Source organism: Hemiscyllium ocellatum, chromosome 9, assembly GCF_020745735.1.
Source record: "Hemiscyllium ocellatum isolate sHemOce1 chromosome 9, sHemOce1.pat.X.cur, whole genome shotgun sequence".
In the NCBI taxonomy this organism is placed as follows: Eukaryota; Metazoa; Chordata; class Chondrichthyes; order Orectolobiformes; family Hemiscylliidae; genus Hemiscyllium; species Hemiscyllium ocellatum.
In genome coordinates, this window is record NC_083409.1 from 93447853 (window position 1) to 93462213 (window position 14361).

The 14361-nt window shown below is 39.4% G+C and overlaps 1 protein-coding gene across 4 annotated transcripts in view; it reads right to left on the bottom strand.

Moving 5' to 3' along the window:
* Nucleotides 1-14361, bottom strand: part of ptbp2a (polypyrimidine tract binding protein 2a) — an 85233-nt gene that overhangs the window by 20455 nt on the left and 50417 nt on the right. For all 4 annotated transcript variants that reach the window (XM_060829946.1, XM_060829943.1, XM_060829942.1 and 1 more), the window contains one exon: nucleotides 8953-9148. In XM_060829946.1, coding sequence (XP_060685929.1) covers nucleotides 8953-9148 — 196 coding nt within the window. The remainder of the gene's footprint in view (nucleotides 1-8952; nucleotides 9149-14361) is intronic.

A 14361-nucleotide genomic window follows, 5' to 3' on the forward strand; every position in this document is an offset into this window, starting at 1 on the left:
TTTTCTGAACCCTTCAGGTTTCACAACTCCTTCCAATAGGAAGGAGACCAGAATTGCATGCAATATTCCAAAAGTGGCCTAACCAATGTCCTGTACAGTCACAACATTACCTCCTAGCTCCTGTATTCAATACTGACTGATGAAGCAAAGCATACCAAATGCCTTCTTCATTATCCTATCTACCTGTGACTCTACTTTCAAAAGGAGCTATGAACCTGCACTCCAACACTCCGTAGGACCTTACCACTAAGTGTACAGGTTCTGCTAAGATTTGCTTTACCAAAATGCATCACCTCGCATTTATCTAAATTAAACTCCATCTACTACCCCTCAGTCCAAAGGCTCATCTGATCAAGATCCCATTGCAATTACAGGTAACTTTCCCTGAGTAATGTCTTAATAAAAGATTTCTACAATAAAATATAGAAAATCAAAACAATTTGATGTTGTCCAAATTTTGAGATTATGCCCCAATTTCAAGCCAGATCATTTAAACAATAGATACTGATCCCAACATGATTCTGGGCAGACCATCACTCCATTTCTGTTAGCTTTGTAACTAACTTTAAACCACCATTTTCCTGGTGAGCTCATAATCCACTTTTTCGTGCCCTACTTCAATATGCTCATTCTTTAGTCAGGATCCCTTTTAAACTACTACTTTTAAAAAAAAACTTGTCCAAAAGTCTTGACATAAATCTTGAGAGATGGGACTTGAACCATGGCTTCCAGACTCTCTGCACTACAAAGGTTTTAGAAATGTACTTAATACTAATTTAAAAGGGCTGCACCTGATATCAGTTAGAAACTGAAACTAAGACTATAATTGCACTCTTCCCTCATTCATTGTTGTTCCTTTAGTTTGAGGAATTAATTCACAGAAAGCACCTTGGTAAATGAACAGCTCTCAGGTCAAGCCAGAGTTGTGCAACTTTAAGCAATTTCCTCACATCCCCTACCAATGTCCTGCTTTCTGGTTACTGATCCTACCACCAAGGGGAAAATTTATCGACCTGGTCTACACCCCTGAATTTTATATCTGCATTCAATGTCAACCATACTGTCAGCATATACAAGTTAATATGCCTTGATGTACTATCAATCTCCTTTTAAAAATGAGTCAAAGGACGGAACAGAACAGAACACAAAGGATGCAAAAATTCAACAAGTTTTAATCCCAAGAATCTCAATAATTCAGTCTATCGTTGAGTATTACTTTACACTCAAGTGCAATAGAAAATAATACACGTTACAGATATGATGGCGGGTTGGGAGGGATGGTCTTCAGAGGGTCAAATGGCTTCCTCCCACACTGCTGTGGTTTGATGATTCTATGAACTTTTCTAGTCAGAAAAACACTTTAATGATGATTTCTAAAATATATTTACCCAAATCTTTAAATAAATGAACCAGGTTAGCCAGACAGGGTAGACTGCAGTAAAAAAATGCATCTACATTTTTTCTTGAATATATTCAGTGATTTGGTCTTCACTATGTTAAAAGTTCCACTGGGTCACCAGTGAAGAAACCTCCCCCCTCAGTCCGAAATTCTGTAATTAGAGAATGTTGTTCTAGCCACAACCCTGTATCCAGTCTGTCCAGTAGTATCAGAATTATACACTTGTCAAACCAAACCCTTCATTCTTCCAAATTCTCAAATACAGATTTGAATGACCCAATCTCTCCATATACAACATACTTGCTTTCACAGAGATCAGGATGGAGAAACTTCATTGAACTTCTGTATGGCAAGTGCATTTTGTTTTGAAAGATAAAACAACTAAAACTGTGCAAAATACTTCAAGAGTATTAAGATTCTGTTCCAAAACATTCTTGCTCCTCTACTCAAACCCCCTTTCAATGAAGGCCAAGATACAATATGCCTTAACTGCTTGCTGCAGCTACATACTGTGCGATTGGTGCACATGGAACCCAAGTCTGTTGGTGCATCAATATTTTCCAACCTACCATTTAAATAATGCTCTGCCTTCCTATTGTTTATAAAACCAAAAAAGGATGACTTCACACAACCGCACTGTACTGCACTTTTCATATCTGTCCACTCATGCAACTTGCCTAAATCACCTTGAAGGTCTTTTTCTTTCTCTTCACCACTCAATTCTGCCTAGCCTGCCCTCATCTAAGTTGTTCACTTTAGCAGGAAGATTTAAAAAAAAAGCGAGTGCTAAAGCAGAGAACCAAAGCAGAATTGCGAACTGTAGCTGTAGAAGAATTTAAAGTTTCAAGTGAGTGAGTCACAAAATTAGTATGGCTAACAGATTGCTATCCCTTATTATGGGGTAACTCAACAAAGATATTAGATTATATTAGATTAGCAACAGTGTGGAAACAAGCCAAATGGCCCAACAAGTCCACATCGACCCTCCGAAGAGTAACCCACCCAACCCCATTTCCCTCTGACTAATGCACTAACACAATGGGCAATTTAACATGGTCAATTCACCTAACCTGCATATCTTTGGATTGTGGGAAGGAGTGTGCAAACTCCACAGTCACCCGAGGCAGGAATCAAACACGGGTTCCCGAAGCTGAGGCAGCAGTGCTAGCCACCGTGCTGCCCCAATGGGTATTATATTTCATTTAGAGGGGTATTGGTGAGATCACATCCTCAATGTGTGCAGTTTTGGTCTCCTTAAGAATGGATGCAAAGGGTTGGAGAATGGGTTGGAGGTCTTTCAGAAATTTACCAGACTGATAACTGGAATGAATGTAGTGTGTTACAAGGATAGGTTGTGCAGCCCGGGCTCGTTTCCACTATGTAAGATCCTCAACAGTCTTGACAAGATGGATGCACAAGGGATATTTCTTCTTGTGGGCAAGTCCATTACTTGGGGACTCTAGATATCAGGATTAAATAGGAATTTGAAACAGGTCAGCCATGATCTTATCAAATAGCAGAGGAGACGAGAAGAATTATACAACAAGGGAGGCCAAAAGGGACTGAACAACATGTTCTGCACTTGTTTTGCATGTTCATTCAATTATTAAGAATTGTGTAGCAGGACAAGAAAGAAGTGTCAATACAGTCAAATTGCTGTATGAAAGGGAAATTGCATTTTGACCGATTGAGTCATCCAGCATGAAAACACATCCTTTGGCCCAACTTGTCCATGCCAACCAGGCTTCCTAAACAAAACTAATGTCATTTGCCTGTGTTCAGCCTATATCCCTCTTAAACCTTTCTTATCCACATATCTGTCCAAACGTCTCAGGCTTTGTAAGTGTACTTGCCTCTACTAATTCTTCTAGCACATTGTTCCATGTACGCACCACCCCGAGAGAGAAAAAGTTGGCCCTCACATCCATTTTAAAAGTCTTTCCCCTCTCATCTTAAACCTATGCCCTCTAGTTTTGGACTCCCCTACACGGAGGAGACAACTTTGGCTATTCACCTTATCTATGTTGTTTGTGATTCTATAAAAGGTCACCCCTCAACCACCTACACTCCAGAGAAAAAACAAATACCTACGCAGCTTCTCCTTATACTCTCCAGCCTTGGTAATATCCATGTAAATCTTTTGACACTCTTTTCAGTTTAATAACATCTCGCCTATAGCAATGCAACTAAAACTGTGTGCTGTACTCCAAAATGTGGCCTTACCAATGTGCTGTCCAAGCTATAACATGACATCCAAACTTCTGTACTCTATGCTCTGACTGATGAAGGCAAGCATGACAAAACACTACCTTCACCACCCTCTGTACCTGTGACACTACTTTCAAGGAACTACGTACCTGCACCCCCAAGTCTCACTGTTCCATACTGCCCAGGACTCTACCATTAAGTGTGCAAGCATCGCTCTGGTTGGTCTTAGCAAAATGTAACACTTTGCATTTACCTCAATGAAACTCCATCTGCCATTCCTCAGCCCACTAGCCCAGTTGATTCAGATTGTATTCAGAGGTAACCTTCTTCACTGTCCACTATTCCACCTATATTGTTCCCATCCACAAACTTACTGATCATGCCTCATTCTCATCCAAATAGCTTTATATAAATGATGAACAGCAGTAGATCCAGCACCTAGCCTTGCGGCACACCGCTGATCACAGGCCTCCAGGCTGACAAACCTCAGCTATCCTCTGTCGCATACCTTCAAGCCAATTTTGTATCAAATTTTGTAGCTCTTCCTGAATTCCATGTGTTCTATCCTTACAAACCAGTCTAACATGCAGAATATTGTTAAAGGGCTACATAAGGTTTGTGGACAGTAAGGAGGTAGCAACTAAAGTCTGTAAGGAACTAAATCTTCCCCTTAGTCACACTAGGGGTTTGAGTAGGCAAGGAGCAGACAAAGAGCACAAACGGACTGGTAGTCTGAGGTGCAATTGTTTTAATGCAAGAAGTGTCGTAGGTAAGGCGGATGAATGTAGGGCTTGGATTAGTACCTGGCAATACGAGGTTATTAATGAGACTTGGTGGAGGGAAGGGAGTGATTGGCAAATAAATATCCCAGGATATCAGTATTTCAGGTGCGATAGAGGGAGATGGTGGTGGGGGGGGGGGGGGGGGGGGGGGGGGGGGGGGGGGTTGCGTTACTGGTCAGAGGATATCACAGCTGTGCTAAAGGAGGGCACTATGGAGGACTCTAGCTGTAAGGCAATATGGACACAGTAACAATGTTGGGGCTGTACTTCAGGCTTAGCAACAGTGAGCACGAGATAGAAGTATAAACATGTAAACAGATTATAGAAAGATGTAGGACCAACAGGGTGGTGGTGAAAGGAGATTTTAATTTTCAACATTGACTAGGATTCATTTAGTGTTTGAGGTCAAGATGGAGCAGAATTTGTAGGTGCATCCAGGTTTGTTTTATACAGCAATACGTAAATAATCCAAAATCGGGAAGGGGCCAGCCAGGTGGTTGAAATTTCAGTCGGGAATTGCTTTGGGAACAACGATCACAATTCTGTAAGTCTTAGAATACTCATGGACAAAGAGGAGAGTGGTCCTAAAGGAAAAGTGCGCAATTTTGGTGGGTGGGACAGAAGAGAAGAAAGACAGCCAACTTTAGCAAAATTTGGCAAGAACTGGGGAACGTGGATTGGGATCAGCTACTTGAAGGTAAATCCACATTTCATGTTTGGAAGGCTTTTAAAAGAGAGGTTGATTACAATGCTGGACAGATGTGTCCCTGTGAAAATGAAGGATAGGTATGGCGAGATTAGGGAACCATGGATGACAGGTGAAATTGAGAGACCAGCTAAGATGAAAATGGAAACATACGCAAGGTCTAGGTGACCAAAGACAGACAAAGCTTTGAAAGAATATCAGGAATATAAGACCAATCTGAAACGAGGAATTAAGAGGGCTAAAAAGAGGTCATGAAATATCTTTAGCAAATCTCTTTATTCATGTATAAAGAGCAAGAGAGTAACTAAAGGATTGGCCCACTCAAGGACAAAGGAGGGAAGTTATGGAGTCAGAGAAAATGGGTGAGATTCAAAGTTTGAGAGAAGATTTGTAGCTCGGGTGCTCGTTGTTGTGGTTCTGTTCGCCGAGCTGGGAATTTGTGTCGCAGATGTTTCGTCCGCTGTCTAGGTGACATCCTCAGTGCTTGAGAGCCTCCTGTGAAAGATCACAGAAGCGCTTCACAGGAGGGTCCTAACCACTGCCTCAATATCTCTAGTCATCTAAAATGTTCCCTACTCCTGTCAGCCTTGTCCTTCACACACACCAACAGGAACATGCTATCCATGAACTCTTGCTATCTGTCTTTTCAAAGACAGATGTCCCTTTACTTGTTAACAACCTGCCCCAATCAACTTTTGAAAAAGTTTGACTAACAACATCAAAATTGGCTTTGCCCCAATTTAGAACTCAAGTTGTGGACCAGGCCTATCCTTTCCCATAATTACTGTAAACTAATAGAATTATGGTCACTGGTCCCAAAGCAGTCCCTCACTAACACTTCAGTCACTTGCTCTCCCTTATATTAGAACTCGAGGAAGTAACAGCAAAATAAAAGAGGGATCTTGTAGATGTGGTGTAATTAGATTTTGCAGAGGGACTTGACAAGGGGGCACATCAAATGTTACACAAAAAGAAACATTAGCTTTAGTTTAAGGGGGTGAAGAGAGTTGGAAGGTGGGGGATGCAGGGGGGAATCTAAAAAAAAAGTTACAGAACTGGTTGCCTACAAAGGAGTTATTTTTCCACTGACAAAATGTTGATTGGCACAGGGATCAATGCTGGGGCTCCTATTTACAATGATATCAACGAATGAAAGGGTTTTTTGTAAACTTTGATGATGTAACCATATAAAAGACAGGCAAGTAATTATTACACGAAAAGGACAAAAGCAAGTCTGCAATAGGATACAAACAGGTTAAGGGCATGGACAAAATAATTGCCAGGCTGAATATAAGACAAACAATATGAATTGTTCACTTTGACTGGGAGACTAGAAAAACAGCATAATATTTGAATGGATACTGCAAAACATCTTAGTACAGAAGGATATTGAGATCTGATATTTTTAAAAATTTTAAAAAAGGGAAGTGGAATCGCATGATCTCTCTCAATCTCCTCTTATGCTGGGGACCACCGAAAATACCAGTCTTCAGCCAATTGAATTCACAATAATCAAGAAATGGTCAGTGACATTGGATATTGCAAAGGCTTTGGACCCTGATAACAGTCCAGTGATAATACTCAAGACATGTGCTCCAGAATTTGTCGCTCCCTTAGTGAAGTTCTTAAACAGAGTTACAATACTAACATCTACCTAATAATATGGAAGATTTTCCGGTTATGTCCTGTACACAAAAAGGACTAAGCCAATCCAGCCAATTCTTAATGTCAGTTTATCAATCATCAATAGAGACAGAATGTGTCAATGTTATCAAGCAGCACCCGCTGAGCAATAACCTGCTCACTGATACCCAGTCTGGGATCGACCAGAGCATCCTGCTTGACCCCATGACTGCCTTGGTCTCAACATGGACAAAAGCACAGGATTTCAGAGGTTGAGTTAGAATGACAGTCCTCAACATCAAGGCACACCCAACTGAGTGTAGCATCAAAAGGAGCCCCAGCTCCTTGAGATTATTGGAGGTCAGTCTTGTCAGGAGTTCCTTAGGGTAGTGCCCTAGACCCAACCATCTTCAGGTACTTAACAATTATGTTCGCTCCATCATAAGGTCAAAAATTGCACAATGTTCAGCTCCATTTGTGAATCCTCAAATACTGAAGCAGTCCCCATTCAAATGTAACTAGATCTGAATAATTTCCACACTGGAGTTGACAAATGGCAAGTAACATTCACCCCACACAAATGCCAGGCAATGATCATTGCCAATAAGAGACCGTCTAACCACCACTCATGCCATTCAATGGGATCCTAGGGATAACACCGACCAGAAACTCAACTGCACTTGCCATATAAAAGGCTACCATAGCATGTCAGTGACATGAAGTACTTCAGCAAATAACTCACTCATGCTCCCCAAAATCTATCCTCCGTCTACAATAAGAAGATAGGAGTGTGATGGAATACTCCCCACTTGCCTAGATATGTCCAGCTCCAACAAACAAGTCTGACATCATCCAGGACAAGCAAGTCCGCTTGATTGGTACCACAATCACAAGCATCCACTTGCTCCACCACTGATGCTCAGTAGTATGTGTACTATCTACAAGATGTGCTTCAAAAATTCACCAAAGATCCTGAAAGAGCACCTTCCAAAACACACAACTACTTCCATCCAAGAACAAGATCAGTGGATACATGGGAACACCATCAATTCCAAGGTGCCCTCCGAGCCACTTACTATCCTGAAATGGAAATATATAACCATTTCTTTATTGCCACTGGATCAAAATCCTAGAACTCCCTCCCTTAAAGGCATTGTGGGCTTACTGACTGCAAATGGACTGCAATGGTTCACTATCACCTTCTCAAGGACACTTGGGACAGGCAATAAATGCTGACCAGGCCCCTGTGGCCACCTCCCATGAATGAATGGGGGAAAAAAAAAGGTCAGAACTGCTCAATATTCCAGCTATATAATCTTTGGAAGATCTCACTATTTCCATACTGAATTCCCTTTGAAAATAAAAAACAACATTTTGTTTATCTTATTACCTGAAATTTGATGCAAGCATGGCGTTTCATGCACAAGGATTCAAATCCTTCTGTGCCATAGTTTTCTGCAGTCTTTCTCCATTTAAGTAATATTCAGCTCCTCTATTCTTCCCGCTAAAGTACATAATCTCACATTTACCATTATATTCCATTGGTCAGGTTTTTGCCCATTTGCTTAATCTATAACCCTCTACACACAGCATCACAAATCAACACTTGCCTTCCCATTTACTTTTGGATCATCCAAACCTTGGCTAGAGTACCTTTACATTCCTCCTTCAAGTCATAAATATATATTATCTTAGGAGTTTAAAAGAGAAAGAAGTGATCTTATAGAAATATACAAGATCCTTAGGAGACTTGACAGAACAGACGCTTGCAAGGCTAGGTTAACAACTTAAAAATATGGGGTCATCCATTTAGGAAGGGGATGACAATAATTTTCTCTTAGATGTGTATTAGCTGCAACATTTCCATCAAAAAGCAATGGTATCATTTAATGCTATCAGCAAGGTAAAATGGATAGACTGTATTATCCAAGTCTAATATTGCTATAGGAAATACAACTTGATCTTAGTTGTGAAAACGTTTCTAGATAAGCCAACCAATTATCATCTCACTGTGAGCAACTTGTGTTTGCTATCAAAGCAACCATCCTGGACAGATGTTTCATTAATACAAATACTAGTGATAGTGAATTGGAGATTAACTTGAAACAAAGTTAAAATTACAGAGCTCTCGCTTTAAAATGGGATTCAGAAAGGGTGTTATTTGTACTTAATGTATCTTGGACAAGTTATACACGGAAGAAAATCCAAGTGAACATTATTAGGTTGCATCCTACCAAGAAGGGAGCTCTCCTTTGCAAATGCTGCAGCAATGGCAGGATCCATTGATGACTGGCCATCTCCTGAAGGAAGATCTGGACGGGTGTAATCACGGCTTTTATCATTGTTGTATTTTACATTCAAATTCACCAATTTTGAAAAATCAATCCTGAGTGTACAGCAAGCATTATAAATATTCTGACCATCCAGAGCCTGTAAAGATCAAAAAGATTATTCAGTAGATGAAAAACTAGAAGTATGCACATACTTTAACACAAAGGCCAGATAGACAAAAAAAACCTACTGTATCTTTAACAATTATTTTGTAACTTTAATTATGATTATGCAATACTGCCTTTTAAAAAATAAAAACTTCATTTAAACAAGTAATGTGAAAAGATCAAAATGAAGTATCTGCATTGAAATGCCATTGAATATTACTTCAATGTTCCACAATTAATTACTTTCAGTATGGACTGCGATTGTATAAGTAAATGATCACGAGTAAATGGTGCTTTGCTATGACACACCATGGATAATTACCAGTGTGGAACATTTTAACACAGCCTGTCAGTGTCATCAATGTGCTGGTAAGGGGAGACCACGTCATTAATATGCAAATCAATTGCAAATTCCACCCTCCAACTTCTCTTCCCAAACTTTATTAAACACCATACTACACAGATCGCAAAATCAGACAGAATACAGATTATGGGGGTGGGGATGGGGTAAGCAGAAGGGCCTGATAACAGTATGTCGAGACAAACCAAACAGAAACTGGAAGGATAGGAGACACAAGTCCCTAACTGCATGATAGTAACATTCAAGTTACCAACTAGCCATTTGCATGGATAGCTACAGACAGGTCACCCCATTATTGATTTGGAGCAAAATGGCAAGGCACCACCCATGGGCTGCTCGTCTCCTGGGTAGTTTTGGGTGGAAGAGAGGGGGAATGAGGAAACTGGTGAAATCTAAATTAATCCCACATGGTTGCTGGGTCCCAGGGTGGAAGATGAGGCGTTCTTCCTCCAGGCGTCGGTAGTAAGGGTTTGCCAATGCAGGAGGTCCAGGATCTGCATACCCTTGGCAGATTGGAAGAGGGAGTTGAAGTGTTCAGCCACAGGGTGGTGGCATTGGTTGATGAGAATGTCCAGAGGTGTTCTGTGAAACGATCCACAAGTTGGTATCCAGTCTCTCCAAAGTAGAGGAGAACACATCAGGTGAAACGGATAGTAACATTAGAGGTGCTCTCAGCCCCCTGGTCCACAAGGCTCACTCCTGACGAAGGGTTTATGCTTTAAACATCAATATTCCTACACCTTGGATGCTTTTCCAGCACGACAACCCCAATCTTCAGCAGCTGCAGGTGTCACTATCTCCTAATTCCTTGAAAATAAAATATCTAACTTCCAGCTTAGGTTGGAATAAATTAAGAAATATTTGAAAAAAATGTAGTTTTATAATATTGAGCATTGTCAATAGTTACATTTAAATGAGACAGACTGGGAAAATGCAGCCACTAAATATAGCTGTCTTGTTAAAATGTTCTAGCTTTAAGCATGTGCAAGTGAAACAACTCCGTTGTATTCTAACCATTCTATGGAAGTTGATTGTGATGACTTGCCCAATGTAGAAGTATGCCAGCTACTGGTAAAAGATTTAACTTTCATCCATTATATTGTACCAACTTAAATGGTGCCCAGGAGACTAAAACTTTCCTGTGTGTTGTGGCTTTAAATTCAAATGGAGAGTGGACAATTCAGCATACTAACCACTTATCTTATCATGCTTTAGCGAAAATTCAAATAAAGAAATTTTGACAGTGGTACCTACACCAGACTAATAATGCAGTACAAAAAGGCTAAAACTCCACACACGAGTTCAAATCCCACCATGGTAGATTGCGAAATTTAAATTCAATTTAAAAACTAGACTTTGTTATTTTAATTCAAATATTGACTGTTGATTACCAAACACGCATCTGATTCAGGTGATGTCTTTTTAGTAAGGAAAGCTGCCATCTCCGTTTGGTCTGGCCTACATACGATGCCAAACCGACAGCAACATCGTCGACTTAACTGCTTTCTGGACAAGTGATGAGGAAAATGCTTAGCACACATCCCATAAAGTGAATAAAACAAAACATGCACACTAATACAGAAGACACTGCTACATGACATCACCACCTCAGAACCTAGAATGCTACAACTCAAAGTCATTTGGATCATCCTGTCTGTGTCAGCTCTTTGACAGTGCTACCCGACTGCTCAACCTCCATAACACTGCAATTCTTTTACTTCAAAGTCTTTATGCTATTCACTTTTAAATAGTACTCAATCTATTTCTGACACCAATTTAGTAAGATCACAACTCAAATAAAAAAAATTCCATACACTTCCACTGGCTTTTGGTGCAGAATCGAGTTGATTGTTAAAAGAATTAGAAGTAGTTCCTTCTCATTTAATCAGAACCACTGATTATTTTGAACATCTCTATTAAATCTCAACCTTCCCCATTTTGAGGAACTCAACTCCACCTTTTCCAGACCCTGAGCACTACATGTCCTTCAACACTTTGTTCTATTCTGAACAAGCATTTCTATATCCTCTTGAAGACCTTTAGATCTTCCTTAAAATATGGTGTCCAGAATGTAACAATTCTCCAACGGAGTCCAAGCAGCAGGTACTGAAGATTTAGTACAACTTTGAGTCTATTTTATTCTATTTGTTTAATTAAAATAAACTGGCCATTCATTTCAACAGCTCTTTTCAACGTTTCCTCCCAACTCAAAGATTTGCATTCATTTACCCTATTCCCCTTCGAGAATTTTTATTAGCTAGTTCATAGTGTCTCATTTGTCCTACCAAACTTCATCTCTTCATACTGTTCTGAATCTACCACATGTGCCCCTTTCATAAATCTATGTCCCATTGAAACACTTTAGTATCCCTTTTTTTTCTACTACACTTGTGCACTTTGTCATCTGTAAGCTTTGAAATTATGCCAGGAATACCTCAAAAGCAGATCATTAACTTCTGAGAAGAGTTTGGTCCAAGCACCCTCTCAATATATGCTCCCTGTCTGAAAAACGACTGACATCATCCTCTACTGGTTGGTTGAATTTCTTAAAGTAAAAGAACTTCTCTTGACTCCACTCATTTACTCAGAATAAAAGGAGCTGCCATTGGTACTAACATGGGTCATAGCTATGTCTGTCTTTTGTAGAGCTGTAGACAACATTCTTTGGCCTAGTTATATTCAAGGCCCAAGTCCTTCACCACATTTTTTTGAAAAATAGTACATTGATGATTTTATGGATTCCGTTTCTTATTCTAACCCTAAAAATTTTTATTGCTCTTATTTCCCTTTAGAATCTCTATTACATGAAGAATGTCCATCATTCCTCAACTGATACTTCCATTTCTGGTTAACAATATTCCCAATGAAAGCCTAGTGTCCCACAGCTACCTTGACCATACATCTTCACACTATTTCCTGCAAAGAACTCACTCCATTCTCTCAGTTTCTCCATCTCTTTGCAGCTGTTTTGCTGATGCAACCTTTCATACCAAATAATTCTGGAGGGCATCATTTTTACCTCAACTTCGATCTCCCTTGGATGGTAGGGCACTGAATATCCATTGCACTGCAGTTTTCACCCCAACCCCTCGAATTTATGGCAGGATTTCCCTGGTTTTCACTTCCATGCCCAACAGTGATCGACCTGTGCCTTTCATACACCTTCAACGCAATACCGCCAAACCTTCCCCTGCTTTAAACATTGTGACAGGGCTGTTCCCTCCAAAACACCCTTATTCAATCTCCAATTCCTTTCAATAACCTGTTCTTTCCTTCAACACTAATTCACACAAGTGCAAATCTGACCACATTACCCATGCTTCAAAAGGAATAAATGCGAAGTCTTTGAATTCTATTTTAAAGCAAATACTTTTTAATCTATTTAAATGACATTTGTATGCCACTAAAATACCTCTGTTTTACAGTAAACTGCAATATGGATTTTTGTTTTGATGATGCAATATCCACAAAATCAGAGTTAAACCTTTGAAAGAATGCCAAAACTCTATAATGACAATCATACATCGTTATCATTTTCTATATTACTGTACTTTCTTTATAAATGCTTTCCGCCAAAGTCTCCAGGGAGTAAAAATTATTTATTAAAGTGAAGATTTTGCACCCAAGTCTAATGTAATAGCATAATTGAGACAAGCACTTCAGGAATATTGCAATGTCAGAAGATGCTTCTTTTAGATAAGCAGCACTACCTATTCATGGGCCCAAAAAAAATTACAAGACAACATTTGAAAAGTAGAGGAATTTGCAAATAATCCCAGCCCAAATTCATTCTCTAACAAATATTAGAAGTAAGCTTATAGAAGCTTACAGTACGTAAGCTATTTGGTATTATAAGAGATAGACATCATGCTCCTGAGATGTTTGAAAGGAATTAAATGATGTTATGTCATGTTTTTCATGTGTCCTATAAGGAAATAAGCAGCGAGTTTAGAAGAGATCAAAAATTTCAGAATCATTCCTGAAACTATCCTCAACTAAGACTAAAGCAGAAATTGAGATTGGAGAAACTCAGCACATTTGGCAGCACCTGAGGCGGGAAAGCAAAATCAGAGTCCAGTGACCCTTCTTCAGAGGGCTGCATTTAATGAGGGTACATTAAGTGATAGTGTGAAAAATGGTTTTAACTTGAGCAAGAGCAAGAGAAAATGAATGCAGAGCCTTGAGTATTGTTGGCAACATATGTACCAATTACAAGCTATTTTATGTGGTTCCTAAAAATAATTTTCCAAGCTCAATTAAATTAGCTTTAAATATTTGAAGGATATGAATTTTATTAATTTTGCTTAAAAAACTTTGCAGACATGACTCACATACTAATATCTTCTTAAAATACCACGGGCTCAAAAAACTAAATGAGTTTCTATCCTCCTTTGAATTTAAGGCAGTAGCAGTAGCTAGGGTGAAGACAGATCCAAAAACATGGCTTTTTACACAACGTCAATACTAAGCCATCCTTACTCTGAGGAAAACAACACGCGAATTTTAAATATACCTAATTAACTCAGTGGTCTGATTCAATTCTCAAACCAATATCCTTTTCTCCATTATTCCATTTCGACACAGATATCCCAAGGAGTATAAAAGCTTAGTTTTCCAGCTAAGAATGAAATTGAAGCATTCTTTCATTTCATCAGTCTTCATGAAATGTTTATACTTCAATTTGGTGAGAGCCTCCAATTTTGAAATTCCGTTCCTATTTTCATTTCCTAAATACAGACACATATCACTTACTACAGTTGTGACAATACAACAGTGCACAGAAAGAAAGATTGATCAAGTGACTACATGGTTGTCTTACTATGGGAATAGCATGTGCAATGGCA